Consider the following 24804-nt stretch of genomic DNA (forward strand, 5'->3'; position numbering starts at 1 on the left):
CAACTCGAGGGTCACTGGAGGAATTAGAAATGCATGTAAAAAAAAAAAAAACTTTATAGAGACTTCAATAAAACAAGAACACCTGAAACTGAAAGCAAATACAAGATATACAAAAATAAATTAACATCTATCATACGGTCTGCTAAGAGACATTATTACCATAGATTGCTAAAGGATAACTGGAAAAACGTACATGGCGTGGAACATCCTCAATGTTATGTCATGTCCCTAATTGACCCTGTGACCCAGTGAGTGTGAGTGTGGCTACACACCTGTGTGCAATCAATAAATGGCAGCAGCTCACTCACAAAGGAGATCACGTGCAGGCTAAACCAAATTCATGTCTGTTATATTTGTCCTCTGTCTTTATCCGGCTGCACCACCTCTTACTGCGATGGCTGGGCCAACAGGTTATGGGCCCAGTACAGAATTTGGGAACCGACGGAACCGTTTATGTTTTGACGGAGATGAAAAGAATTATGAGCTGTGGGAAACCAAGTTTCTGGCACGCTTGCGTCTGCTTGACCTCAAAAACACCATAGTTCTGCAAGAGCGCCACGCACAAAGACGCGCACTGTCGGCGCAGAAAGCGGGACAAGGTGAAGCAAGCGGTGGATGAGGAGGACCATACGTTTGCATTCAAGGTCCAACTGGAGGACGCCCCGAACGGAGTCAAGGCGAAGGGTCTTCTGGTCGACTCAGAAGCGACAAAGCACATCATCACTGACATCGGGAGATTTGTGCAGTTTGACCCAACTTTCAAGGCTCATAGCCATATTCTGGAGTTGGCTGATGGAGAGCGTGCCACCGGGATTGCGCAGAGGAAAGTCACTGCCGAGTTGCGCTTGAGAGACGATAAAGGCCGCGTTCTGGATATGTTCATGATGAAGGCGCTCTATGTGCCATCATCTTCCCAGTACCTCTTTTCTGTTAAAGCGGCTACAGAGCAAGGAGCGACAGTCATCTTCAAGGAGGGACAGAAACGGCTCATCCATAAAAGTGGTACGAGTTTTGATGTTCATTTGAATGATACTGTTTTATTTGAGTACTGTTGAAAATGAGACTGATGAATGTATGTGTGTTATGACATTCAAACATGGCATGAAATCTTGGGACAATAATTGTGATGATGTGTTAAAGCTGGTAAACGTGACAGAAGGAATGAAAATTAAAACAAAAAAGCCTAATATGACATGTGAAGTGTGTATTCAAGGTAAATTTGCTCAGAGCAGAAACAGAGATTCAGATGAAAAAGCTAAGGACATTTTAGAGCTTGTGCACGCAATCTTGGCTGGACCGATAGATCCTGCTGGAAAAGATGGTTTCAAGTTTGCTATAGCTTTCACTGAAGATTATTCTGGATCTGTGTTCACTTATTTTCTTAAAGCTTAAAGTGACACTGTTGTAGCTACTGAGAAGTTCATTGCTGATGTAGCCCCTTATGACAAAATTAAATGTATAAGGTCATATAATGGAACTGAGTTTACCTCTAATGTGTTTCAGTCTTTGCTATGTAAAAATGCTATTAGACATGAAACTTCAGCTCCTTATTCATCCCATCAGAATGGGACAGCTGAAAGGGCCTGGAGGACTTTATTTGAAATGGCTAGGTGCATGTTAATTGAGAGTAACTTACCAAAGTATATGTGGACTTATGCAGTACAAACAGCTGGCATAATCAGAAATAGATACTATAATAGACGACTTGGACAAACCCCATATTTTGTGTTAACTGGGAAGAAGCCGGACTTGTCCAAAATGAGAGTGTTTGGGTCAGAGTGTTATGCATATAAATATAAGAAAAAGTTGGACACACGCTGTGAAAAAGGCATCTTTGTTGACTATGACAAAAACAGTCCAGCATCTTATTTTCTATCCAGAGACAGGGAAAGTAACCAAAAATAGACTGGTGAAGTTTATTACGAAAGGTTCTATTGAATGTGACAGACAGATGACCTGTATGAACATTTTGAGTCTAAAAAGAGGGTGGAGACCCCACAACCAAAACTGGGTGAGACGCAACCAATCCCACCTGAAGCAAAAATAGAGGTTTGTGATACAAACTTAAAATGTGATGGTGAGAGCAGCCAGAGTGGTCGTTATCCAAAGCGAGAGAGGAGCCCCTCAATACTATACAGATTCTGATTATGAGCTAAAATGTAATGAGGTATTAACAAGTATTGATTATTGTTATTGTGTGACTTGTGATGCCCCACAGACCCCAAAAGAAGCTTTGAGCTCTTCTAAATCAGAGCAGCGGGGCAAAGCTATGAAAGAGGAAATAGACTCTCTCATAGAGAACGATACTTTTACTTTGACGACTTTACCTGAGGGGAAAACATCCAGTGGGGGGTTAGATGGGTTTACGCTATTAAAGAAAATCAGTTGGAAACCATTTACAAAGCCAGATATGTAGCAAAAGGTTATAGTCAAGTGGCAGGATTAGACTATAATGAAACCTTCTCACCAAGTGCTGTTATGACTTCTGTTCGTATTTTGATGCAGCTCGCAGTACAGTACAATTTAGAGCTACATCAGATGGATGTTAAAGCAGCATATTTCCATGCTCCTATAGCAGAGGTCGGCAAATAGGGGCCCGCGGGCCAATTTTGGTCCGCCATCTATTCTGTCTGGCCCGCGAGATTACGTTAATATGATGTATTAAAAAAAAAAAAAGGTTTTTTTTTTTCAACCCCGTATTTTTTTTTCAAAGAAAAAAGGGTATACATTTGATGGGGTTGTTGTATACCATACAACAATCCCATCAAATTCGAAACATTTATTGAGGTATGATAGTCCTTAGTGACAACAACAGGTGGAACATCCTGTTTGCTATCCATGACGCACAGGTAGGAACGGTATTGACACCCGAGTGTGCTTAATCTTATGCAAAAAAAAAAAAAAAACCAGTGTCCTGTCTCCCTCCTCCAGTGGGCAAGGTAAAAAATAGTCTATATTTTGTTAAATTAACAACATAACAAGGTCTGTTCAAATGGAATTAAATGCATTTTAAAAGTAAGATGTTTATTTTAATATAATAATTAATAATTTAAATATAAGGACCCCCCCAAAAAAAGCAATGGCCCGCAATAATAATAATAATAATAATAATAATAATTATAAATTATATTTATAACGCACTTAACATTCGGAGGAATCTCAAAGTGCTACATGGCAAGTAAAAACAAGAATACAAAGCAAGGACAAGTATAAAACAACTGGACGACAACCAGGATATGAGAACAGGAATTACGGAAATGCTATAGTAAAGAGGTGAGTTTTAAGTCCGGTTTTGAAAGAGTCCGTGGATTGGGGTGCTCTTAGGTGGTCGGGGAAGGAGTTCCACAGTGTGGGGGCGGCATGGCAGAAGGCCCGGTCGCCCATGGTGCGCAGCTTGGTTTTCGGGACGTGGAGAAGGTGAGAATTGGATGAGCGGAGGCTTCGGGTGGCAGATTTGGGGGCAAGGAATTCTTTGAGGTATGGGAGAGCATGTCCGAGGATGCACTGGTGAGTGAGGAGGGCGATCTTATAAATAATTCAAAATTTGATGGGGAGCCAGTGCAGAGAACGGAGGATGGGTGTGATGTGGTCGCTTTTCCGCACCCTCATCAGGATCCTAGCAGCGCTGTTTTGGATGTACTGGAGCCTCTGGAGGCTCTTGCTAGGGATCCTGATGAGGAGTGCGTTACAGTAGTCTAGCCTGGAGGAGATAAAGGCGTGGACAAGTTTCTCAGCATCTGTCAGGGTAAGTGTGGGGCGGAGTTTAGAAATGTTCCTGAGGTGGAAGAAAGAGGTTTTGCAGATGTGTTTTATGTGTGACTCTAGGTTGAGTTGAGGGTCCAGTATCACACCCAGGTCAGTGACAGTGGCTGAGAGGGGGATTGTGTGACCGGCGAATGAGATGCTTGTTATTGGGCAGGTATGGATCTGATGGGGAGTGCCAAATAACATGGCTTGGGTTTTGTCCCTGTTGACTTGCAGGAAGCTGAGATTCATCCACGCCTTTATCTCCTCCAGACACAGTGAGAGGATGGATGAGGGAGATGGATGAGGCTGGGTTGCAGAGGGTGGGGCGTTGAGTTTGAGGTATAGCTGGGTGTCGTCCGCGTAACAATGATATGAGATGCCAAACTTCCTGATTATATTGCCGAGGGGTCGCATGTAGAAAATGAAGAGGGTAGGACCGAGTACAGATCCCTGGAGGACACCGGAGGTGACAGTGTGTGTGTCTGATTTTTTTCCCTCCCAGGGAAAAAAGATTCGAGAGGTAGGACTGAAGCCAGGTTAGAGCAGTGCCAGAGAATCCAATGGAGTGAAGTTGGTTAAAGAGGATATTGTGGTGGACAGTGTCAAATGCAGCGGACAGATCCAACAGAATGAGGAGTGACGAGGAGCCTGCATCGGCAGCCATGAGAAGGTCGTTGGTGACCCTAACAAGGGCTGTTTCGGTGCTGTGGCCAGAGCGAAAACCGGATTGAAATTTCTCAGCGATGTTATTGCGGGTGAGATGGGCGTGAAGTTGGGCAGCTACCACTTTTTCCAGAACCTTGGAGAGGAACGGGAGGTTTGATATTGTATGTACATTGTATGTAGTATGTAAACTCAATAAGTCACTGTATGGTTTGAAACAGTCAGGACGAAACTGGAATAGGATGTTACACGATTTCCTTATTGAAAATGGTTTTGTTCAAAATATTGCTGACTATTGTGTTTGCTGTAAAAATGTTGGAAACGACAGAATCCTACTGATTATTTGGGTTGACGATCTTCTTCTTGCAGCAAGTAATGTTGAAATGCTCAGTGAACTGAAGGAAATGTTAGGGTACAAATTCAAAATTAAAGATCTTGGGAAACTAAGACTTGGCATTGATTTTGCCCAGACAAACAAGGAAGTCAAAATGAATCAAAAGAGGTATATCACAAAAATTCTTGGCAGATTTGACATGCCTCACTGCAAGCCAAGATCAACACCATGTGAAATAAAATTTACATTTGACAATGATGATCTACCTGCTGATCCTAAAAAATATTGTGAAGTGGTTGGAAGTTTGATTTATGTAATGACATCTACTCGACCAGATCTAAGTTTTGTTGTTGGTAAATTAACCCAATACTTGTCTGAACCTAAAGAAGAACACTGGGTGGCAGGGAAACATGTTTTGAGATATTTGAAATGCACTGTGGACCAGGACTTGTGCTATAAAAAGCAAAATGTAAACTTGAAGCTTGTTTCCTATAGTGATGCAGACTGGGCAGCTGACCAGAATGACCAGTGCAGTGTTACTGGTCACTCCTTTAGTTTGTCTAAGGCTGGGGCTATTGTTTCCTGGAAATCTAAGAAACAGTTGCCTTATCTACATGTGAGGCCGAATACATGGCTCTATCTACAACAACTCAAGAAAGCTTATATCTTGTGAACCTATTCAAAGGGATGAACAATACTTTGAACTTTATACCTGTGACTGTTTTTGAGGACAATCAGGGTGCTATTGCTCTATCCAAAAACCCTGTGTGTCGACAGCGATGCAAACATATTGACATCAGATACCATTTTGTTCGCTCTGTTATTTCAGAAGGCAAAATTCTTCTTCTTTATTGCCCTACAGATGATATGATGGCCGACGTTTTTACTAAGCCTGTTGCTAAGGTCAGGATGGACAAATTTGTATGTTTTCTATTTGGTAAGTAAACTATGTACTTGGGAAATTGAAATGTGCACTGTATACTGTATGTTTGTGTGTTAGTTAAAGAACAAGTGGGGGTGTTTATGTCATGTCCCCAATTGACCCTGTGACCCAGTGAGTGTGGGCGTGGCTACACACCTGTGTGCAATCAATAAATGGCAGTGGCTCACTCAAAGGAGATCACGTGCAGGCCAAACTAAATTCATGTCTCTGTGTTGTATTTGTCTTCTGTCTTTATCCAGCTGCACCAGCTCTTAATGCGATGGCTGCGCCAACACTCAATTCTATAATTAAAAACCAAAATACTCCACAAAAAACCTACCCCTCTTACTTTACTGAGAATAAAGAAACACTTGACAACATGAATGAAATCGCTAACAAGTTTCACAAATACTTTGTGGACATTGGACAAAAATTTGCTGAAAAAATTACTGGTACTGTAAGTCCTGATTATTCCTGAATAGATAGGAAAAGCAACTCTTTCTTTCAGATGTATAAATGAGAAGGAAGTTATCAACATTGTTCCCAAATGTAAACCAAAACTGTCAACTGATTGTAATGAAATTGATATGAAAACTGTAAAATGGGTTATTGAGAGTATTGCCAAGCCTTTAACACACATATTTAATTTATCATTTATGTCTGGCGAATTCCCTTATGATATGAAAAAAGCAAAAGTAATTCCACCGTACAAAAACTCCAATTTGCACCAGGTTTTCTTTTCGGGCAGAGGAAGGTCATCTGAAGGAGGAAAAGGATGGATACACTTTCTTCTGGAAAGGAAAGGCCACATGAGCCTAGGATCCATGGGGTTGGCTTTGCCATCAAGAACCAACTGATCAGTCAGCTCTCTGAACTCCCTGTGGGAATCAGTGAGCGCCTTGAAGGAACATAAGAGTTTGATCTTAAAGTAGTTCATTAGACATCCTGTGTATGAGAGTATGAAACTGTAAAGTGCTGAGTGTGTGACGGTGGAGACAAAACAAGATATGTGGGCAAGGATGTGCACGAATGAAATGTTCCAGAACAAACAATAACGCAGGAGCAGCAAGGAGTACAAGATGACCCAGGGGCAGCTGGTGGATAACAACTGGTGACCCTGTATGGAAAACTACAACCAGGAGGAGCGAGCAAGTGATTCTGCAGAAGAAGAAAGACCAATACGAGCAAGCTAAAGTTAAATGCAGTATACACATAGCCAATAGAATAATGACAGAATGCCTTTGTTGATGTGCCATTTGCATATTGTGTAGTATAATTAATGGCTGGGCAACTCGGAAGTAGAGTACGTCTGCTGGTGGCAACAGAGGCGTACAGAGGTGTATTGAGAGGGACCCGAGACCCAGGTGATGTATTAGATTTGTGTGTTAGGAATAAATCCACTCTTGTGTGAAAATGCCGGCTTCCTGATACCTTTCTATTGCAGAACGAGCGCGCATATTGTTGGATGAGTGGCAGTTGGGTAAGGTCACAAATTGGAGTCAGATTAGTAACTCGAGTTCATGTTAAATTAGAAATATATTCCAACAGCCTGATGACCCTTCGTCTGGTGCTGGCAAACAACCAGACGGCAACAGTTCTTAGTGCTTATGGACCTACCCTTGTTTCCAATGAGGAAGGAAAAGAGGCCTTCTATGCCTGTCTGGATGAGGTATTGTCAAAAATCCCCAAGGAGGACAAGATGATTATATTGGGAGATTTCAATGCCAGAGTGGGCCGTGACCACCACCTCTGGAAGGGCACCATTGGAAAGGAAGGTATTAGAAACATCAACTCCAACGGGGTTTTGCTTCTTAGCAAATGTGCTCAATACCCCTTACCATCACCAATACCATCTTTCGCCAGAAGAACAAACTCAAGGGTTCATGGAGACACCCTCGCTCTAAACAAAGGCATCTTATTGACTATGTCATTGTCAGAGCCAGACTCAGACTCAGGAGGAAGAGGAGACTGCAAAAGAAGCTGAGCCGGCAGACTGCAAAAGAAGCTGAGCCGGCAGACTGCAAAAGAAGCTGAGCCGGCAGACTGCAAAAGAAGCTGAGCAGGCAGAGACTAAACCTTGAGACCCTGAACAAAACTGCCGCCCTGCAGCTGTTTCAGGCCTCTCTTGGAGAAAGCCTCAATCAGGAATACCGTGAGGACATTGAAGAACACTGGAGCCTGCTCAAGTCTTCCATCCTTGATACCTGCAGTGCCACTCTCGGGTACAAGTCCAGAAAGCATCAGGACTGGTTTGATGAGAATGACACAGAGATAGAACAGCTCACCTCCAAGAAAAGGGAAACCTTTCGTGTCTGGCAAAATGACATCAACTGCAAAGCAAAGAGACAGGCTCACTCCAGAGCCAAGGCTGACGTCCAGAGCCGGGTGAGACAGATTAAAAACTCCTGGTGGACTGAAAGGGCACTGGAAATCCAGAGTTTGGCAGACTCTGGTGACACCAGAAGCTTTTTCAGCGCTACTAAGGTAGTATACGGCCCAAGCCATCGCGGCCAAAACCCCCTATGCTCTAAAGACGGGTAGGAGCTGTTGAAGGACAATGAGTCCATAAACAACCGGTGGAGAGAGCACTTTCAGGAACTCCTCAACCTTGACAGCACAACCTGGTCAGATTTCCTCAGTCACATCCCTCAGACATGGGTGAACCTCCCACTTTAGCAGAGGTCCAAGATGCCATCAGGAGCCTGAAGAACATCAAGGCCTCTGGGCCAGATGGGATCCCAGCTGAGCTCCTAAAGGAAGGTGGACCAGAGCTCCAGCGCCACCTCCATTCCCTCTTTCTGAAGGTCTGGGAAAAAGAAGTGCTCCTCTCGGAGCACAGGGACGCTCTGATAGTGACCATTTCCAAGAAAGGGGACAAAGCGGATTGTGGGAACTATAGGGGCATCTCACTCCTTTCAACAGTTGGCAAAGTACTTGCTCGTGTTCTTGCCAATCGCTTACTGCCACTGTCTGAGGAAGTTCTCCCAGAATCGCAGTGCGGTTTTCGCCCATCTAGAGGCACTGCAGACATGATTTTTACAGCACGCCAACTCCAGGAGAAATGCCGTGAGCATAAACAGCCTTTGTTCATGGCTTTTATAGACCTGACAAAGGCCTTTGACACGGTGGATCGCCAGGCCCTCTGGAGCATCCTTCTGAGGTATGGTTGCCCAGATAAATACATCAGAATACTGCGATTAATACATGACGGAATGACAGCCACAGTGCTCAACAACATCTCCTTGACTGAGCCTGTCACTGTAAAGACAGGGGTCAAACAGGGATTCAAGATTCAAGAAGAATTTATTCGTCATGTTTGAGCGTGCCAAACAAGGAATTTGACTTCGTTACATCACAGTCTCTGTTCAACATTTAGGTGACTAACAACACCCAGGACATGTGAAAATGTCAAATGACAATATTCTCAGCCATCCCCTGATCTTAAACTCCCATGAGGGCAAGGAATAACTCAAATCTCCGACTAGGGAAGTGAGAAACCTTGAGAAGAGACCACAGATGGGAGGGTCCTGCTTCCAGGATGACCAGGCTGCAATGGATGCAGAGAAGACACATAGTGCAAACAGTGTAGACAATCCAAAAAGGTGTGGAGAGCAGGATGTTATAGCACAGCAATGACTCTGAGACTCTAAGAGTGGTGTGAGTTCATCAGAGCAACAGCCTGGGGAAAGAAGCTGTCTCTGTGTCTGCTGGTTTTGGCGTACAGAGCTCTGTATCGCCGTCCGGAGGGGAGTAGTTCAAACAGACTGTAACCTGGGTGAGAAGGGTCTGTAGAGATGTTGCTTGCGCGTTTCCTGGTCCTGGACAGGTACAAGTCTTGGATAGATGGGAGGTTGAAATCCACAAACAGGATCCTGGCGTACGTTCCTGGGGTGTCCAGGTGGTGCAGGATGTAGTGCAGTCCCATGTTGACCGCATCAATCACCGACCTGTTTGCCCGGTAGGCAAACTGGAGGGGGTCAAGCAGGGGACCCGTGACATGCTTCAATCATCATTGCACCCACCCTGTTCTCTATCTTCATTGCCGCCATACTCCATCTCATTGCCGAAGAACTACCACACGGAATCCCAATTTGGTACAGAACTGATGGCAGGCTCTTCAACTTTAACAGGTTCAAAGCCAAAACCAAGATCAGAACCACCACGGTCGTGGAGCTCCAGTATGCAGACGATAATGCCATTGCAGCACACTCTGCAGAAGACCTCCAGGGCATCCTAAACTACTTTGCTAAGGCATACAGAGCCCTGGGCCTGACTGTGAACATCAAGAAGACCCAGGTGCTACATCAACCCCCACCCAACCAGCCATCTACTCCGCACATCATAAATGTGGACAACACTGCATTTGAATATGTTCACCACTTCCCCTACCTCGGCAGCCTTCTCTCCTCCAAGGCGGACATTGACTCTGAGGTCAACCATCGCCTGAGCTATGCCAGTGGAGCGAATGCCAGACTCCGGAAAAGAGTCTTTGAAGATAGAGACCTCCGGGTTGACACCAAGCTCCTGGTTTACAAAGCTGTGGTTCTCCCCACCTTACTTTATGGGGCAGAATCATGGACAACCTACAGCAGGCACCTAAGAGCTCTTGAACAACACCACCAGAGAACCTTGAGGAAAATACTCAGGATCAAATGGGAGGACAGACACACAAACATCAGCGTTCTGGAGGAAGCCAGGATACCGAGCATCACCACCTTAATAATGCAGCACCAACTCAGATGGACAGGACATCTCATCCGCTTGGCTGACACCCGCCTCCTCAAACAGATGTTATACTCCCAGCTGGAGAGAGGTCCGCGAGCCCCGGGTGGGCAACAGAAACGTTTCAAGGACGACTTCAAGACCAATCAAGAAATTCCAAATAACATTTCACGACTGGGAACGCATCGCCTTGAACAGGAACTGCTGGAGGGCAGCGGTGCAAGAAGGTGCAGCACATCACGAAAAGGAACTCCGCCTGTGTGTGTGTGTGTGTGTGTGTGTGTGTGTGTGTGTGTGTGTGTGTGTGTGTGTGTGTGTGTGTGTGTGTGTGTGTGTGTGCGCGCGCGCGCGTGCGTGCGCGCGCGCGCGCGCAAGTGAATATATATACATATTTTGGTACTTTATTATTTGATTACTTATTTTTCGCTTTTCTTTTCTCCTTCTCTTCATTGTTATTCACGTGAAAGACAACAATAAGGAAAAGTAATGCTATTAGAGGTAACTGAAAATCTTATTTTTTGTCTTAAATTGATAGGGGTCGGGATTAAATACAATTTACTTCTTCCCATTCCTCCACCCACCCCCTTGGGAGGGACCCTCCTCATATGTAGAGGGGAGGGGGCTGAAGGAGGGGCTCCAGTTCATTCCCTCCGTGGGCAGTTAACCGCCAGACTCTCACTGCTTCTCTCGAAGAAACAAGTCAAGGATGTCACAGTGAACGACGGATCGCGATTCAAGATTGCTAGGACGTTAATACCAATTGTTACGAAGTAAACTTCTCGCGAGCAAGACTATTACTCCTTAGGAGAAGGATAATACGACAAAAAGCATTCCCAGTGATTTGCAATACGAAACAACTCTTTAAATGCAACGCTGTTTGATTTATGAGATAAGTATGGCAGCCGAGACGAAGAACGGCGGAACATCTCTGAGTAAAGACCACAGCAGGAGAAAATTAATTGTCGGAGTGGACCTCTTCTGTCTCTTTTTAGGTAAGACCTAAATGCACGTTTGAAAAATAAATGGCTTATTGAAGAAACGCTGTCTGTTGCATCATGTGTTCCGTAACGAAACGCTCAATTTGAATTAGAAAGTTGCAGATGGTTACAGCCACTACATTGGATGCCATTTTACAGCCTTTTATTTTCAGTGATATTTGACATTGGTTTTAAGCTTTAATTTGGTTGAGTTGCGGTCCCTTGTAACACGGTCAATTGCAGTTAAGTGCCGGCCGTACCTACACGAATCTGCCTTTCTAAATACATAGTTTGTCTCAGTGTATAATTCGTCAACTGCAATTCATAAAAAAATAAAATAATGATTTGTTATTGTTGAGATCGTGTTTTTAGAGTATTGATGTTTCTGAATCCATCACTGTGATATCACGTCTCCAAAATGAAACTACATTCATGAAGCAGTTTTGATTTGGTTTATTTCTGCAAGTACAACACACTTATTACAACTTGATTTCACTTTTTTTTACATGACTTGTCAAAAAGGGAAGCGGTTTGAAGTTAGTTAGGCTCTTTGGTCTAAATATGTTTAATCTTTTATCTCTTTCAAAATTGCGAGCACACGGTAAAACACTTATTAGTGTAGTTCGTTTTGTTTCTATTAATCTGCACACACACCCTGCTTTTACTCATGAGATTTTCCAGAATGTCTCGCATTCCACAAGGTAGGAATTCTCTTCATGTGCACATCTGGCATTATATGTTGGTGTGTATTGAGGACTAATTAAGGGAAATGGTGAAAGGGTCAGTCGTGCCCGTACGCTTGGGTGCGCGCGCACGCGTGCGCCTGCGTGTAGACTGGAATGTTTCTTAGCACTGGTTTTGATGTCAAACAGCTGCAAACACAGACTTAAGGTTGTCATTGTGGCTGAAACACTTATATTCCCTCGGCAAGCTTCTTAAAGGTGTGTTCCTCTTCACGCCTACATTTGATCTATTTTTACTCATTTAATTTCGGACCCCAGGTCACCACGTTTTGTGGACTGCTAGTCAAAATTAATGTTATAATGAGCTGATTTGTGCAATTTTGTGTTTGCTCAAATTGTGGTCAATGTAGTAATATAAGGGAAAAATCTAATATTGTGACTCATTTAGTTCATTTAATCCCTGTGTTTATTTTTCTTGAAAATTAGTTGCACTTGTTTTTGGTGTATTAGGGTAATTTGTAATTATTTTTGTCCCAGGTTGATGCCAATTGAGAACCACCGTACAGTTAGATTTGCCTTAGGGCAGGCCATATTTGACAGAAAGCTTAAATAAACTGTTGAAACAGCATGGGAAAACGACAGTACAACTTTTGTTCAAACAATATTGTGACAGATTTACAGTAGATACAATGTTGGTCTATCTCCAGGGAGGGTAAATCCACATGATTTGTGCTGTGAGCGTACCTCCCCACAGAGAAGCTTGTCAACAAACCAGCAGTGTATTTTCTGGCGAGACATGTGGTTTAAAGGGCCACAACCACAGGGAGGAAATGGTGGGCCAAAACTGGTAATCATCGCTCTTTCAATTCTCACACTTTGGTTGTAGTTTGAGGAGCACTGTACTCCATGAAGATCACCCACTTATGCACACTAGTCATCAGTGAATATGATTTTTCTTTTCTTTTTTTTCAATTGCATTGGAGTTTCCCTCTGCTTCATACAATTGGACCTTGACAACTTTGCAAATGCATCATTTTTAAACCACGGAAAGTGTTGCACTAAATCTTAAAAGTCACAAAGTTTTTGAATATCAAATTGATGTCATTTTTTTGTTAAAGGTACATGAGTAAAAACAAGTAATATCATTTTTTGTTTTGTTTTAAGGAGGCTGGAACGTATTAATAGCATTGCCATACATCTCAATGGGGAAAGGAGATTTGAGTTGGTCACGCACATTCACCAAAGCTATTTTTATATGATGGCATGATAAGATTGACTTTAAGCAAGGGTGTTAGGAATTAGAGGTAAAAAAATGTTACAGAAAGAAAATGTGCATCAAAATACATATTTTTGCAATTCAGTCAAGAAAGTCTCAGTGTGCATTGAATGCAAATAAATCAGGCTTTTCCTGTGGCACAGATTAGCTGTGAGCTTAGACAGACAGCGAGCAGAGCAGGTTGTATGGCGTAAAAACTACATGTGTGAGCGTGTGCGTGGGTATACCAGACATGTGCCTTAGACATGTACACATTTCTGTTCCAGTCAGTGAGGAATCACTCAGCATGAAAAATGCGTCTGTTTATTTGAATAGTCACATCTCCCGGTATTTTGGCAAAGCCTTTCAAATACAGCTACATGGCACAGGACAAACATGAAAGTGTGAGACATGAGAATTGGTGTACAGGTTTTTGATTAGGACATTGTACCTCATTTTGTTTATTTATATCAGAAAATAATTGAAATGGCACTTGATATTAAGCGTAGACCAGACAACGTTGGCTTATTTGGCTTGTCTGTGCTAATGCAAAAAACCGGTTCGCTGACTGTTGTTTTTGCTGGGAGGACGAGGACACAGCCCCCACCACCCCCTTCTGGTGAGAAAGTCAGGGGTGCCTGGCTTTTCGAAGGGGGTAAAGGGAAAATCCCAAGATGCTGCATTCACTGCCGATGTTGCACTGTTTAGATGGATGGAGAGTTTGCATAGTTGAGAAAAATCCCCACGAGTGTCTGGAAAACAGAAGCTGACACGGTCTTGGTGGGATTGGGTTTTTAGTTCTTGACCTCATTTAGGTCTTTCAAAAGCTTTCGACGACAACCGATGATGTCATCAATCTATTTGACAATACGTTCCCTGGGTGGCCTTGTGGTTTGTGTTTAGTGGTTTTTGCATCTTGAATCCAACCCCCGAGAGACACTCACAAAGATATTGAGATCAGATTGTGGGTTAATGTTTGGTTGAGCTCTGATTGAACATCTAAGGCTGAGTACACTTGTGTGTATTTGTACAGTTCCAGAAATTCAAAAGATGAAGCTGATTTGGTTGAGAATGGTTCAAGCTCCCTGTTGAATTTGTTTGAGAAATGTGAAGGAAAACAAAAATGTTCATCTCAATAAATCTTGCTGAATATGAAGGGAAGGCCAGCACTGTGCAGTTCCCATCAGCCACAACCGCAAGCCAAGTAGAACTTCAAAAGCCCACTCAGCTGTTAAGAGGCTCAGAAACTCAATTGTGTATTGGGTTTGGTTTAAAGAAATCGCATCCTCCCCACTCCACCTTCAGCCACAGGCATCACTGACCTCTCCACCAGAGTGCTTTAAACCTTCTCAGACGAGCTCGATTAATTATTCAAAGAGTGACTTGAAAGCATCAGTGTCAAGCTAAAGACCTCTTTGAAGAGATTTGAACGTGTTTTCCAAATTTTGTCTGCCTCTTTTGTTGGAAAAGTCCTCACTCAGGTTTCAAAAATACCCCCACTGCTGTCTTTCGGTAACTTGAAGGAGGGGGGGGGGGGGGAACCCGCTGCCCAATTCCCAAGTGCTCTGTTTGTTGTCACCAGATAAATTTCTTGGCTATTTCAACTTGTTAAAGACACTCAATGAAATAGACACTTCACAGCCATCTATAAAGTGGACATTTTCGAGTGTCTGCCAAAAGTGGAGGTGTTTTCCTCTGGTCATGGAGCAGCAAGTTTTTGTTTTTTTGGGGGGGGTTTTATCTTTGTGTCAACCTGAGCTGAGCTGCACAATGATAAAGGTTTCTTTCAACCTTAAGAGATTTTCATTGTCCTATATGATAAATTTTGAAAATAGCATCTCCTACCTTACATGTTTTTCTTCTCAGTGTTCTTTATTATGGTTCTCTGCACCATTCTGTGAGTATTTTGTTTTTAATGATGTACTGATGCAGTTCACTGTGTTGTTTGTCCAACTGCGCAGTGATACTTGTCGCTGTGTTTTTGCACAAATTACCCTTGCCGCCTTACCAGAGAGGATTCTTCTGCAATGACAACAGCATCAGTCTTCACTTTAAGAGCAGCACAGTGTCCAACACAGCGCTCACAGCAGTGGGGGTCACTGTGCCTGTGCTCTCAGTAAGTTGTGTTGAGGTGCAGCGGCAGAATGTGGAAGAACATGCATCGGGATGCTCTCAGTTCAAAACGTTGGCTCGTCTCAATAAGTCCTTACTCACATTGACATCATACTTTAGTAACGTCTAAAAATAGAGAACATGCCTGATATGATACATTGTATGCCTGGTATGATGCTTTAAAGTAAATCAGCACTCTAATTATTAGAACTATAATATCGTAACCAATCACTATATTAAAACTGTTTTTCTTTAGTGAGTTATCTATGTAATTTATATATTCTTGGAAGGAATTTAAAATAAAATGGTTAATTAAAAAAAAAAGTCCAGCTTAAAAGCAAAATTCCCCATTCGTTTTAACAAAGATATATAGATGAGCCACAAAATAGATTGAGTCAGTCCAGATGCTGTTCTTCGGTTGCCTCCCGCTCGTGCCTATTACCTCTATAATGTGCATATCATTAACCCAGCTCCTCCATCTCTCCCCCACACCTTCATCTCCCCACCCTCTGCTTTCTCCACGTGTTGCTCACTGCATCTTCACGATAGCCGGCCTGCCTTTCTTGGTCATTGAGACCAGCGCTGTTCAGCCTTACCGTAGAGGCTTTTACTGCACCGATGAGTCCATCAAGTACCCTGCCAAAAATGGAGACACCATTAGCGACGGTGTGCTTAGTGCTGCTGGCATTCTTATCACCATCCTTTCTGTAAGTCCCCCCCCCCCACACTCAGTAATGCCATTATCACCATCATCTCTCAGCCACCCTCACTGCTACTCGCAGCACCTACTGACATGTTATGTTTATTGCATTTTTGTCTTGGAAATTTTTTTTGTCATGATGTTCAAATGTTTTGATATGAAAAGCTGTTTTTGAGAAACTAGTTAAATCTTATACTTTTTGAGACAAGAGTCTCAAGAGAAAAGAGAACATTAATTAAATATATTATAATTAAATAATTAAATATATACATACATTTTGGACATCACATCAAATGAAATAATCAGAAGAGTCTCAAAAGACTTCAGAAGCACACAGTTCACAAAAACTCAATGACATCCCTTGGCTGACACATCCCACCCAGGCAAAGAAAACACATTCAGGTTGACGTCTGGAATTGTAGCAAACACAAACAGGAGCAGCCGATATCTTTCCTAACATATTGTAACTTTTTTATGTGATCTGACCTTCCTATGTGCTGGCCAAAGCAGGAAGCCACAATTTTTAAGTCACTTGTCGTATTCACTCCAGATGGCAAGAGGCCACATCCTTTATAAATATGTGCACGTCATTTTTTTACTAAGGGAAAAAAACAGGACCTTTTTAGATAAGCCTCAAATTACCATCTCGCCCCGGTGATTGTCTTTGTGGTTTCAGCGGCATATTCATTACTCGCTCAAGGACCGGGCTCTAAAGGCTTGGCTGGTATGAACTGTTGCGTCTGCCCCCCTCAGAAAAGTGTTTCCCAGAATGGGGCATATTTCTGCGCGCTCTTCAAAAATGTCTGATGAACCGTAGATCCTAACATGAAAACACCCCGACATGCCTCATGAAACCGGAGCTCTTCTCGAAAGATGGGAAAAACAATTGTGGCCCCTGATGTGCGCCTGCTGGAGTCTGCCCTCCAAAATCCGACCTAGCTCAGCATTTCTGATGATTAGAAGCAGCGGTGCCTCCCCCACTGCCTCCCATCTTTCCCTCCCACTCCACTGCTCAGTCCTCTTTAAACTTCCTTCCTTACTCCCTGTTGTTTGTATTATTTTTTTCCCTCCTCCTTTCACATTCTCCTGTATCCTTCCCTATCGCCCTTTAATCCCAAAACATCGCGCCAAGACTTTTACTTGTGTGACTGGAAGACAACATCCGCGTGGGCCTGAGAAAGAGTTCCTGAGCATGAACAGCTGTTGTGAGTTAACGCTACCCCACCCCCCACCCCAGTCCGACTCACATGTCTATCGTCAGTCCTAGACGTGGGTTTATTTACATTTGTTCAAAAGTTATAGGTTTGCGGAGGTATGCCCCCTGCGTTGTCGACGTGTTTTCTCAGGTTTAGAATTGCACCAATAAAAACACATTTAAACAGAAAGTTGCCCCTGTTAAGACGTATAAAAGTTAGAATTGTACGACAATCACAGTTGAACTCCAAAATCCAACACCAAAAACAGACATGAACGAACAACAACAGGCTAAATGATAGCGACATAAACACAAACAAAGAGCTGAGAACGGGCCTGACGTAACATTCAGAGTTATTCTGATAACTATTACGTAAATAACACATTTATGAAACCATTGGTGTCGCTCCAATTCATTAAATCCATCGATCGTGCTTTATGTAAACAATGCCGCGTATGCACCGCTGACGTCGGACTCGTAAATTGCATTTCTAATTATTCCACAGACCCATATAACGATATATAAAGTATATTTCAAATAACTATCATATTACAACAATATTATCAAACCGTCTGTCACTCCAAATCATTAAATCCATCGATCAAATTCCTCGTCCTTTGTCAACAACGCCGCGCGTGTGCCCTGACGTCAGCCTCGTCGTTATTCCATGTTTATGTCAACAACGGCGCGCATGCGCCGCAGAGATCTAGTATATGACTATATTGTAGCGTTAACAAAGTACAAGCAAAGACGTGGGTTTGGTAAACGGCTCTTTATTTAACAAAACAAGAGTTCAACGAGGCAACAACTACTGAAGTGTAACGATAAAAACAAATACAAGTTGCTACACAAAATAAAATATATCAAATAACGATAACATAAATAGTTCACCGCCACAGGGCCCCAAGCACCGGCGTCAATTTCCAGGTGTGCGGCGGCGTGGACTTCCATCCCCGGAGGTGGGATTTCCAGTCACGGAGGTGGAAGAGAGCTCCATAGAATCGGACCGGGCGTGCGTAAAAGCCATGTCCGAGCCCCATCCACCGTCCCCAGACAGCCACCCGGCCGAGCGCCGGCCCCCGACTTCCATCCACGGAGGTGAAAGAGAGCTCCGTAGAGTAAGACCGTGCGTGCGTAAAAGCCATGTCCGAGCCCCATCCACCTTCCCCGGACAGCCACTCGGCCGAGCGCCGGTCCCCGACTTCCATCCACGGAAGTCGAAGAGAGCTCCGTCGAGTAGGACCGGGCGTGCGTAAAAGCCATAATAGTTTTTCGAACCTTCTGTGTCACTCCAAATCATTAAATCCTTCAAACTCTTCGTCCTCCGTGTCACTTACAAACAAAGCCACTAATGATGCCGGTAGTACGTGGACCCCTTCGTCATCCCGTGATCGAATCTTTGTCCTTTATGTAAACAACCGCCGCGCCGCTGACGTCAGTTGAAATTCAAATTACAGCAATCCCTTGCTACATCGTGGTTCGTTTATCGCGGTTTCCCCCCCTTTTTTTTTTTTTTTTTTAAATTTGGAACATTTGTGAAAAAAAATTCACATAAGTCGCTCTTCAGTATAATTTGCCCCCCTCCACCCAAACTAAGAAAAATAAAACGTGATTTAGAGTCCAAAAATTACATTATAAACAAATGTGCATCATAAAACAAACAAGCACTCCTTATCTTCAATGACAATGTGAAGGATGTGTTCCACTCATCTGAAGTTGAAAGAAATATCATCATTGGCAACAACAAAACAATGAAACATTCAACCGTAACTATGACCTCACAACTGCCGCAACATCATCCCACAATATTCTGAGACAGTAGAAATAAAAAATTGTGAACCCACTGCAGCAATTCTTTTTTTAATTTATACAAAGGGGATCTGTCACTCAATTTTGCCATGTCCCATCAGATCATCATTGGGGAGAGCTACCGGATCTACTTCCTCAACGAGGGCTCCAAGTCATTTGTAGCGAATCCCTACATCTCTGCCCTGTACAAGCAGGTGGGCGTGTTTGTCTTTGGCTGCGCAATCAGTCAGTCTTTCACCGACATCGCCAAAGTGTCGGTGGGCCGCCTGCGCCCGCATTTTCTCGACGTGTGCAAACCCGACTTCACCACTATCAACTGCTCCCTGGGCTACATTACCGACTACCAGTGTCAGGGCCCCGAGAGTAGAGTACAAGAGGCCAGGTATCGTCATCATTACTAATAAGCAGTATTGACCAGAATGGTGAAATGACATTTTTATTGACTGAAACCAACTTCCTTGTTTTCTCCTCAGGAAGTCTTTCTTTTCTGGACACGCCTCCTTTTCCATGTACACCATGCTTTATCTGGTGGTGAGTTACTATTTTGTTGAGTTGTTTCTCAGTCGTCCTATTTGTGTATAGCAAGCTGTGGAAAAACATTCCAAATAAATAAGTGTTGAATTTGGTCATTTCTACAGTTTTACCTTCAGTCTCGTTTCTCCTGGCACGGAGCCCGGCTGCTGCGGCCACTGACCCAGTTCACCCTCATCATGATGTCCTTCTACACCGGCCTGTCCCGCGTCTCTGATCACAAGCATCACCCCACTGATGTTTTGGCTGGTTTTGTTCAGGGTGCGCTGGTGGCCTACTGCATTGTGAGTAACCCCTCAAAACAAACATACCGTAATGTTTGCGTCAGATCTTAGTGCTGGACTATATAAATATATGTACCGTAATTTTTGGACTATAAGTCGCTCCGGAGTCTAAGTCGCACCAGCCATAAAATGCACAATAAAGAGAAAAAAAACATATATAAGTCGCACCGGAGTATAAGTCACACTTTTGGGGCAAATTTATTTGTCAAAATCCAACACCAAAAACAGACATGAACCAGCAACAACAGGCTAAACGATACGGTATACTAACGTGACATATACACAAACGAGGAGCTGAGAACGGGCCTGACGTAACATTCAGAGTTATTCAAGTAAGTATTACATAAATAACACATTTATCAAACCATCTGTGTCACTCCAATTCATTAAATCCATCAATCGTGCTTTATGTAAACAATGCCGTGTATGCGCCGCATATGCTGACGTCGGACCCGTTGTAAGTTGCATTTCTAATTATTCCACAGACCCATATAACGATATAGAAAGTATATTTCAAATAACTATCATATGAAAACAATATTATTAAACCATCTGTGTCACTCCAAATCATTAAATCCATCGATCAAATTCCTCGTTCTTTATGTCAACGGCGCGCATGCGCTGCAGAGATCTAGTATATAACTATATTGTAGCGTTAACAAAGTACCAGGAAAGACGTGGGTTTGGTAAACGGCTCTTTATTTGACAATACAAGAGTTCAACGAGCCAACAACTACTGAACTTCCAGCCACGGAGGTGGAAGAGAGCTCCATAGAATAGGAGCGGGCGTGCGTAAAAGCCATGTCCGAGCCCCAGCCACCGTTCCCGGACAGCCCCCGACTTCCATCCACGGAGGTGAAAGAGAACACCCGTCGAGAAGGACCGGGCGTGCGTAAAAGCCATAATAGTTTTTCAAACCTTCTGTCACTCCAAATCATTAAATCCTTCAAACTCTTCGTCCTCCGTGTCACTTACAAACAAAGCCGCTAATGATGCCGGTAGCACGTGGGGCCCTTCGTCATCCCGTGATCGAATCCTTTGTCCTTTATGTAAACAACCGCCGCGCGGCACCGGTGACATCACTTGCAGTTCAAATGACAGCAATCCCTTGCTACATCGCGGTTCGTTTATCGCGGTTTCACTACATGGCAGATTTATGAATTTTGAAAATTTGTGGGGAAAAAAATCACATAAGTCGCTCCTGAGTATAAGTCGCCCCCCCCCCCAAACTATGACAAAAAACGCGACTTATAGTCCAAAAATTACGGTATGTATAAAATATGTATGCGTTTGTGCGAGTTCTTGTCATCCGATAAGTAGTTGAAATAGTAATCGGAAAAAAAATGAGACTCTTATTGAAAGATTATCGACATTCAGTTAGAGGTATAAAAACTGATTAATTGACAACAAATTGAATTAATCACCTACACAAAAATCACTGACTTCTTTTTTTTTTTTGCTCTCCAGGTGTTCTTTGTCTCAGATTTGTTCAAGGCCAAAGGGAGACGTTGCGCCTTATCTTTGACTCCTGTGAAGAAAGACCTCGTCCCTCCAACGGACATCAGAGAGAGGAGCAATCATCTCGTCATGGCATAGCAAGCCCTGCAAACTGTCCATTCAGAAATCACTACGGCAGACACTGACCCCGCTAACTGGGACTAAATGAACTCAAACAGTGTGTGGAAGAAGTAGAAGATTCCCTAAGATGAGAAAAGGCTGTAGGAAAAACACTAACGGAAACCTGCACGTGTTTGCTGGACGTTACTGCAGAATTCCATGTTGCAAGAGAGAGGACTGATCAGCCTCCTTCTTTGTGAAAGACATCATCTTTGAGTTGAAGGCCTCCCCCCACTGTCAAAGTTCTTCCATGCGCACGGGGTGAGGAATAGCAGCTGCATCCAGCATGCAAGCAATTATCTTGCCACTCACTCGCTGTGTGGCCCGTTCCAGTTTAAAAACAAATTCCTTGAGTTTAGGAAGGATGTTGCATTACTCTTATTTTAATCGTTAATATGCAAGTTGTAAAGGAATGTTTGATTTCTAGCACTATGTTAGCTAAACACATTAACAGCCGTTACCACTCGAATGACCTGAAGTGAAGCTTTTGAAAAGCTTTGTAAACGTTTAGTGTTGATGTTTGTGATTTGGTATCAAAAAATGCACTAGAGTGTGTGTGGTACACGTGTACATTAGATGTGGACCTCATTCTGCTGGCTAGGACGAGTCCCCCAACTGAGTCATTTAATGAAAATTACTGTCTCTTACATATACCAAACGTCAGAGAGAGTGTGTGCGTGCGAGAGACTATTTGTGAGTGTGTCTGGATGCTTCCCTGATGCATATGGCGTCTATATGTGTTCTCACGTTTACAGCCTGACTATGTGTCACTCTGTCCAGCCAGAGACGGAACACCTGTTCGTGGAGACGTAGCACTGTGGAAAACAAGGGTCACACGCCGCGCATGTACTAAAAGTGTTGCTAATCCGAGTGATGATTCACATCACTGACAAATCCTGTGACAAAGTAATGTGTTTTATTTTACACAGGCATTAATGTACTTATTGACAGACGGGGTACTGTTTAGAACAGGTACCAAAGCACAACTTCACAAAACGAATAACTTTATAAGGATGTGGCACATCGTAAAACTCATCGTGATGAGTTTCCACGTCCTATTGGATTATTTGTTACATTGGCTTTTTACACATTTAAGCAGGTTTTCATGCAATCTTTTGTTGTTGTAATAGAAAATAAGACTTTAAGCAGGTTTTCATGCAATCTTTTGTTGTTGTTGTAATATAAAATAAGACTTTTTTTGACAACTTTGAACCACTGATTGAAAGCTTCATTTTACCAGTTCCATTTGTGATTGTCTTGAAAATCTATACTGCGTCAGAATTTTATGTTCAGTATGTTACATTGTATCAAAAGTGTATGCAAGTGTGCCTGTTGTGGAAAACCATCACTAGGACTTTGTGTCTACACCTGTGTAAACGTTTGACATGCTGCTTGAAGAGGTGAGCGTCATTGTTAATAGATGGCTTAAAAAAATTCTGTACATTTCTGTTTAAAGTGCCTCACAGTATTTTTGTTTTAAAGTGCCTCATAGTATTTTTGTATTGCCAATGTTCATTTGTTGTATGACACTACACGATGTAAAAGTATCTTGAATAAAATACGCAAAAATCGAGCAGTTTTCACTATTTTTAACAAAATTTCACAGGTGGAAACATGAAATATTTGGTTTTCATGCAGTAATTCACTAGTGCACCAACTTTGCGTGTGATGGAGAGATCTGGGCGTGGGTCAATGGTCAACTTCCATGCTCAGCTTCCTGTGGGGAAATAGTGCACATTCCAGACTATAAACCCTCTCAATGGATCTCTGGAAGAATATAGATTTTGTATAGGTATGGCGGGGTGGTTGTGCACATTTACTTTGGAGAATAGTGGACATACTAACGTGTCTCACATGCGGGAGATCCCTTCAAGTTCTAACTACGGTAATTTTCGGACTATAAGTCGCGTTTTTTGTCATAGTTGTGGTGGGGGGGCGACTTATACTCAGGAGCGACTTATATGTGATTTTTTTTCACAAATTTTCAAAATTCAAAAATCTGTGATGTAGTGAAACCGCAATAAACGAACCGCAATGTAGCAAGGGATTACTGTCATTTGAACTGCAAGTGACGTCACCGGTGCCGCGCGGCGGTTGTTTACATAAAGGACAAAGGATTCGATCACGAGATGACGAAGATGACGAAGGGCCCCACGTACTACATCATTAGCGGCTTTGTTTGTAAGTGACATGGAGGACGAAGAGTGAAGGATTTAATGATTTGGAGTGACACAGAAGGTTTGAAAAACTATTATGGCTTTTACCCACGCCCGGTCCTTCTCAACGGGAGCTCTCTTTCACCTCCGTGGATGAAAGTCGGGGGCCGGCGCTCGGCCGGGTGGCTGTCCCGGGACGGTGGATGGGGTTCGGAAATGGCTTTTACGCACGCCCGCTCCTTTTCTATGGAGCTCTCTTCCACCTCCGTGGCTGGAAGTTCAGGAGTTGTTGACTCGGGGAACTCTTGTTAAATAGCCGTTTACCACACCCACGTCTTTCCTGGTACTTTGTTAACGCTACAATATAGTCATATACTAGATCTCTGCAGCGCATGCGCGCCGTTGACATAAAGAACGAGGAATTTGATCGATGGATTTAATGATTTGGAGTGACACAGATGGTTTGATAATATTGTTTTAATATGATAGTTATTTGAAATATCCTTTATATATCGTTATGTGGGTCTGTGGAATAATTAGAAATGCAACATACAACGGGTCCGACGTGAGCATATGCAGCGCATACGCGGCATTGTTTACATAAAGCACGATTGATGGATTTAATAAATTTGAGTGACACAGATGGTTTGATAAATGTGTTATGTAATACTTACTTGAATAACTCTGAATGTTACGTCAGGCCCGTTCTCAGCTCCTCGTTTGTGTATATGTCACGTTAGCATACCGTATCGTTCTCAGCTCTTCGTTTGTGTACATGTCACATTAGCATACCGTATCGTTTAGCCTGTTGTTGCTGGTTCATGTCTGTTTTTGGTGTTGGATTTTGACAAATAAATTTGCCCCAAAAGTGCGACTTATACTCCGGTGCGACATATATGGTTTTTTTCACTTTATTGTGCATTTTATGGCTGGTGCGACTTATACTCCGGAGCGACTTATAGTCCAAAAATTACGGTAGTTCAAATCGCAGAAATAGCATATTTCCTGTTCAAATACAAAGGTGAAATGCTTTGTTTTGCTGATGGGACAAAACCACAGTAAAAAGGCACAGATTGAACTTGAGGCAGATAGTACTC

The 24804-nt window shown here is 43.0% G+C and overlaps 1 protein-coding gene across 4 annotated transcripts; it reads left to right on the plus strand.

The window, feature by feature from the left end:
- The first annotated feature begins 259 nt into the window (after window positions 1–259).
- On the plus strand, window positions 260–23118 carry LOC147046633 (phospholipid phosphatase 3-like). Of its 4 annotated transcripts, XM_085929941.1 has the most exons (7): window positions 260–1002; window positions 5607–5681; window positions 15965–16122; window positions 19221–19501; window positions 19593–19650; window positions 19758–19934; window positions 21402–23118. In XM_085929941.1, the coding sequence occupies exons 1-7, from the start codon at window positions 876–878 to the stop codon at window positions 21528–21530; spliced, it is 1005 nt and encodes a 334-aa protein (XP_085786067.1). In that variant the 5' UTR covers window positions 260–875; the 3' UTR covers window positions 21531–23118. The 4 variants fall into 4 exon arrangements, with proteins under 4 accessions (XP_085786067.1, XP_085786069.1, XP_085786070.1 ...); XM_085929943.1 differs by lacking the exon at window positions 5607–5681 and having other exon boundaries at window positions 261–1002; XM_085929944.1 differs by lacking the exons at window positions 260–1002; window positions 5607–5681; window positions 15965–16122 and adding exons at window positions 10994–11380; window positions 15265–15419.
- Window positions 23119–24804: the final 1686 nt, after the last annotated feature.

The sequence above is a fragment of the Syngnathus leptorhynchus genome, chromosome 14 (assembly GCF_054491065.1).
Source record: "Syngnathus leptorhynchus isolate UIUO chromosome 14, UIUO_Slep, whole genome shotgun sequence".
Lineage (NCBI taxonomy): Eukaryota > Metazoa > Chordata > Actinopteri > Syngnathiformes > Syngnathidae > Syngnathus > Syngnathus leptorhynchus.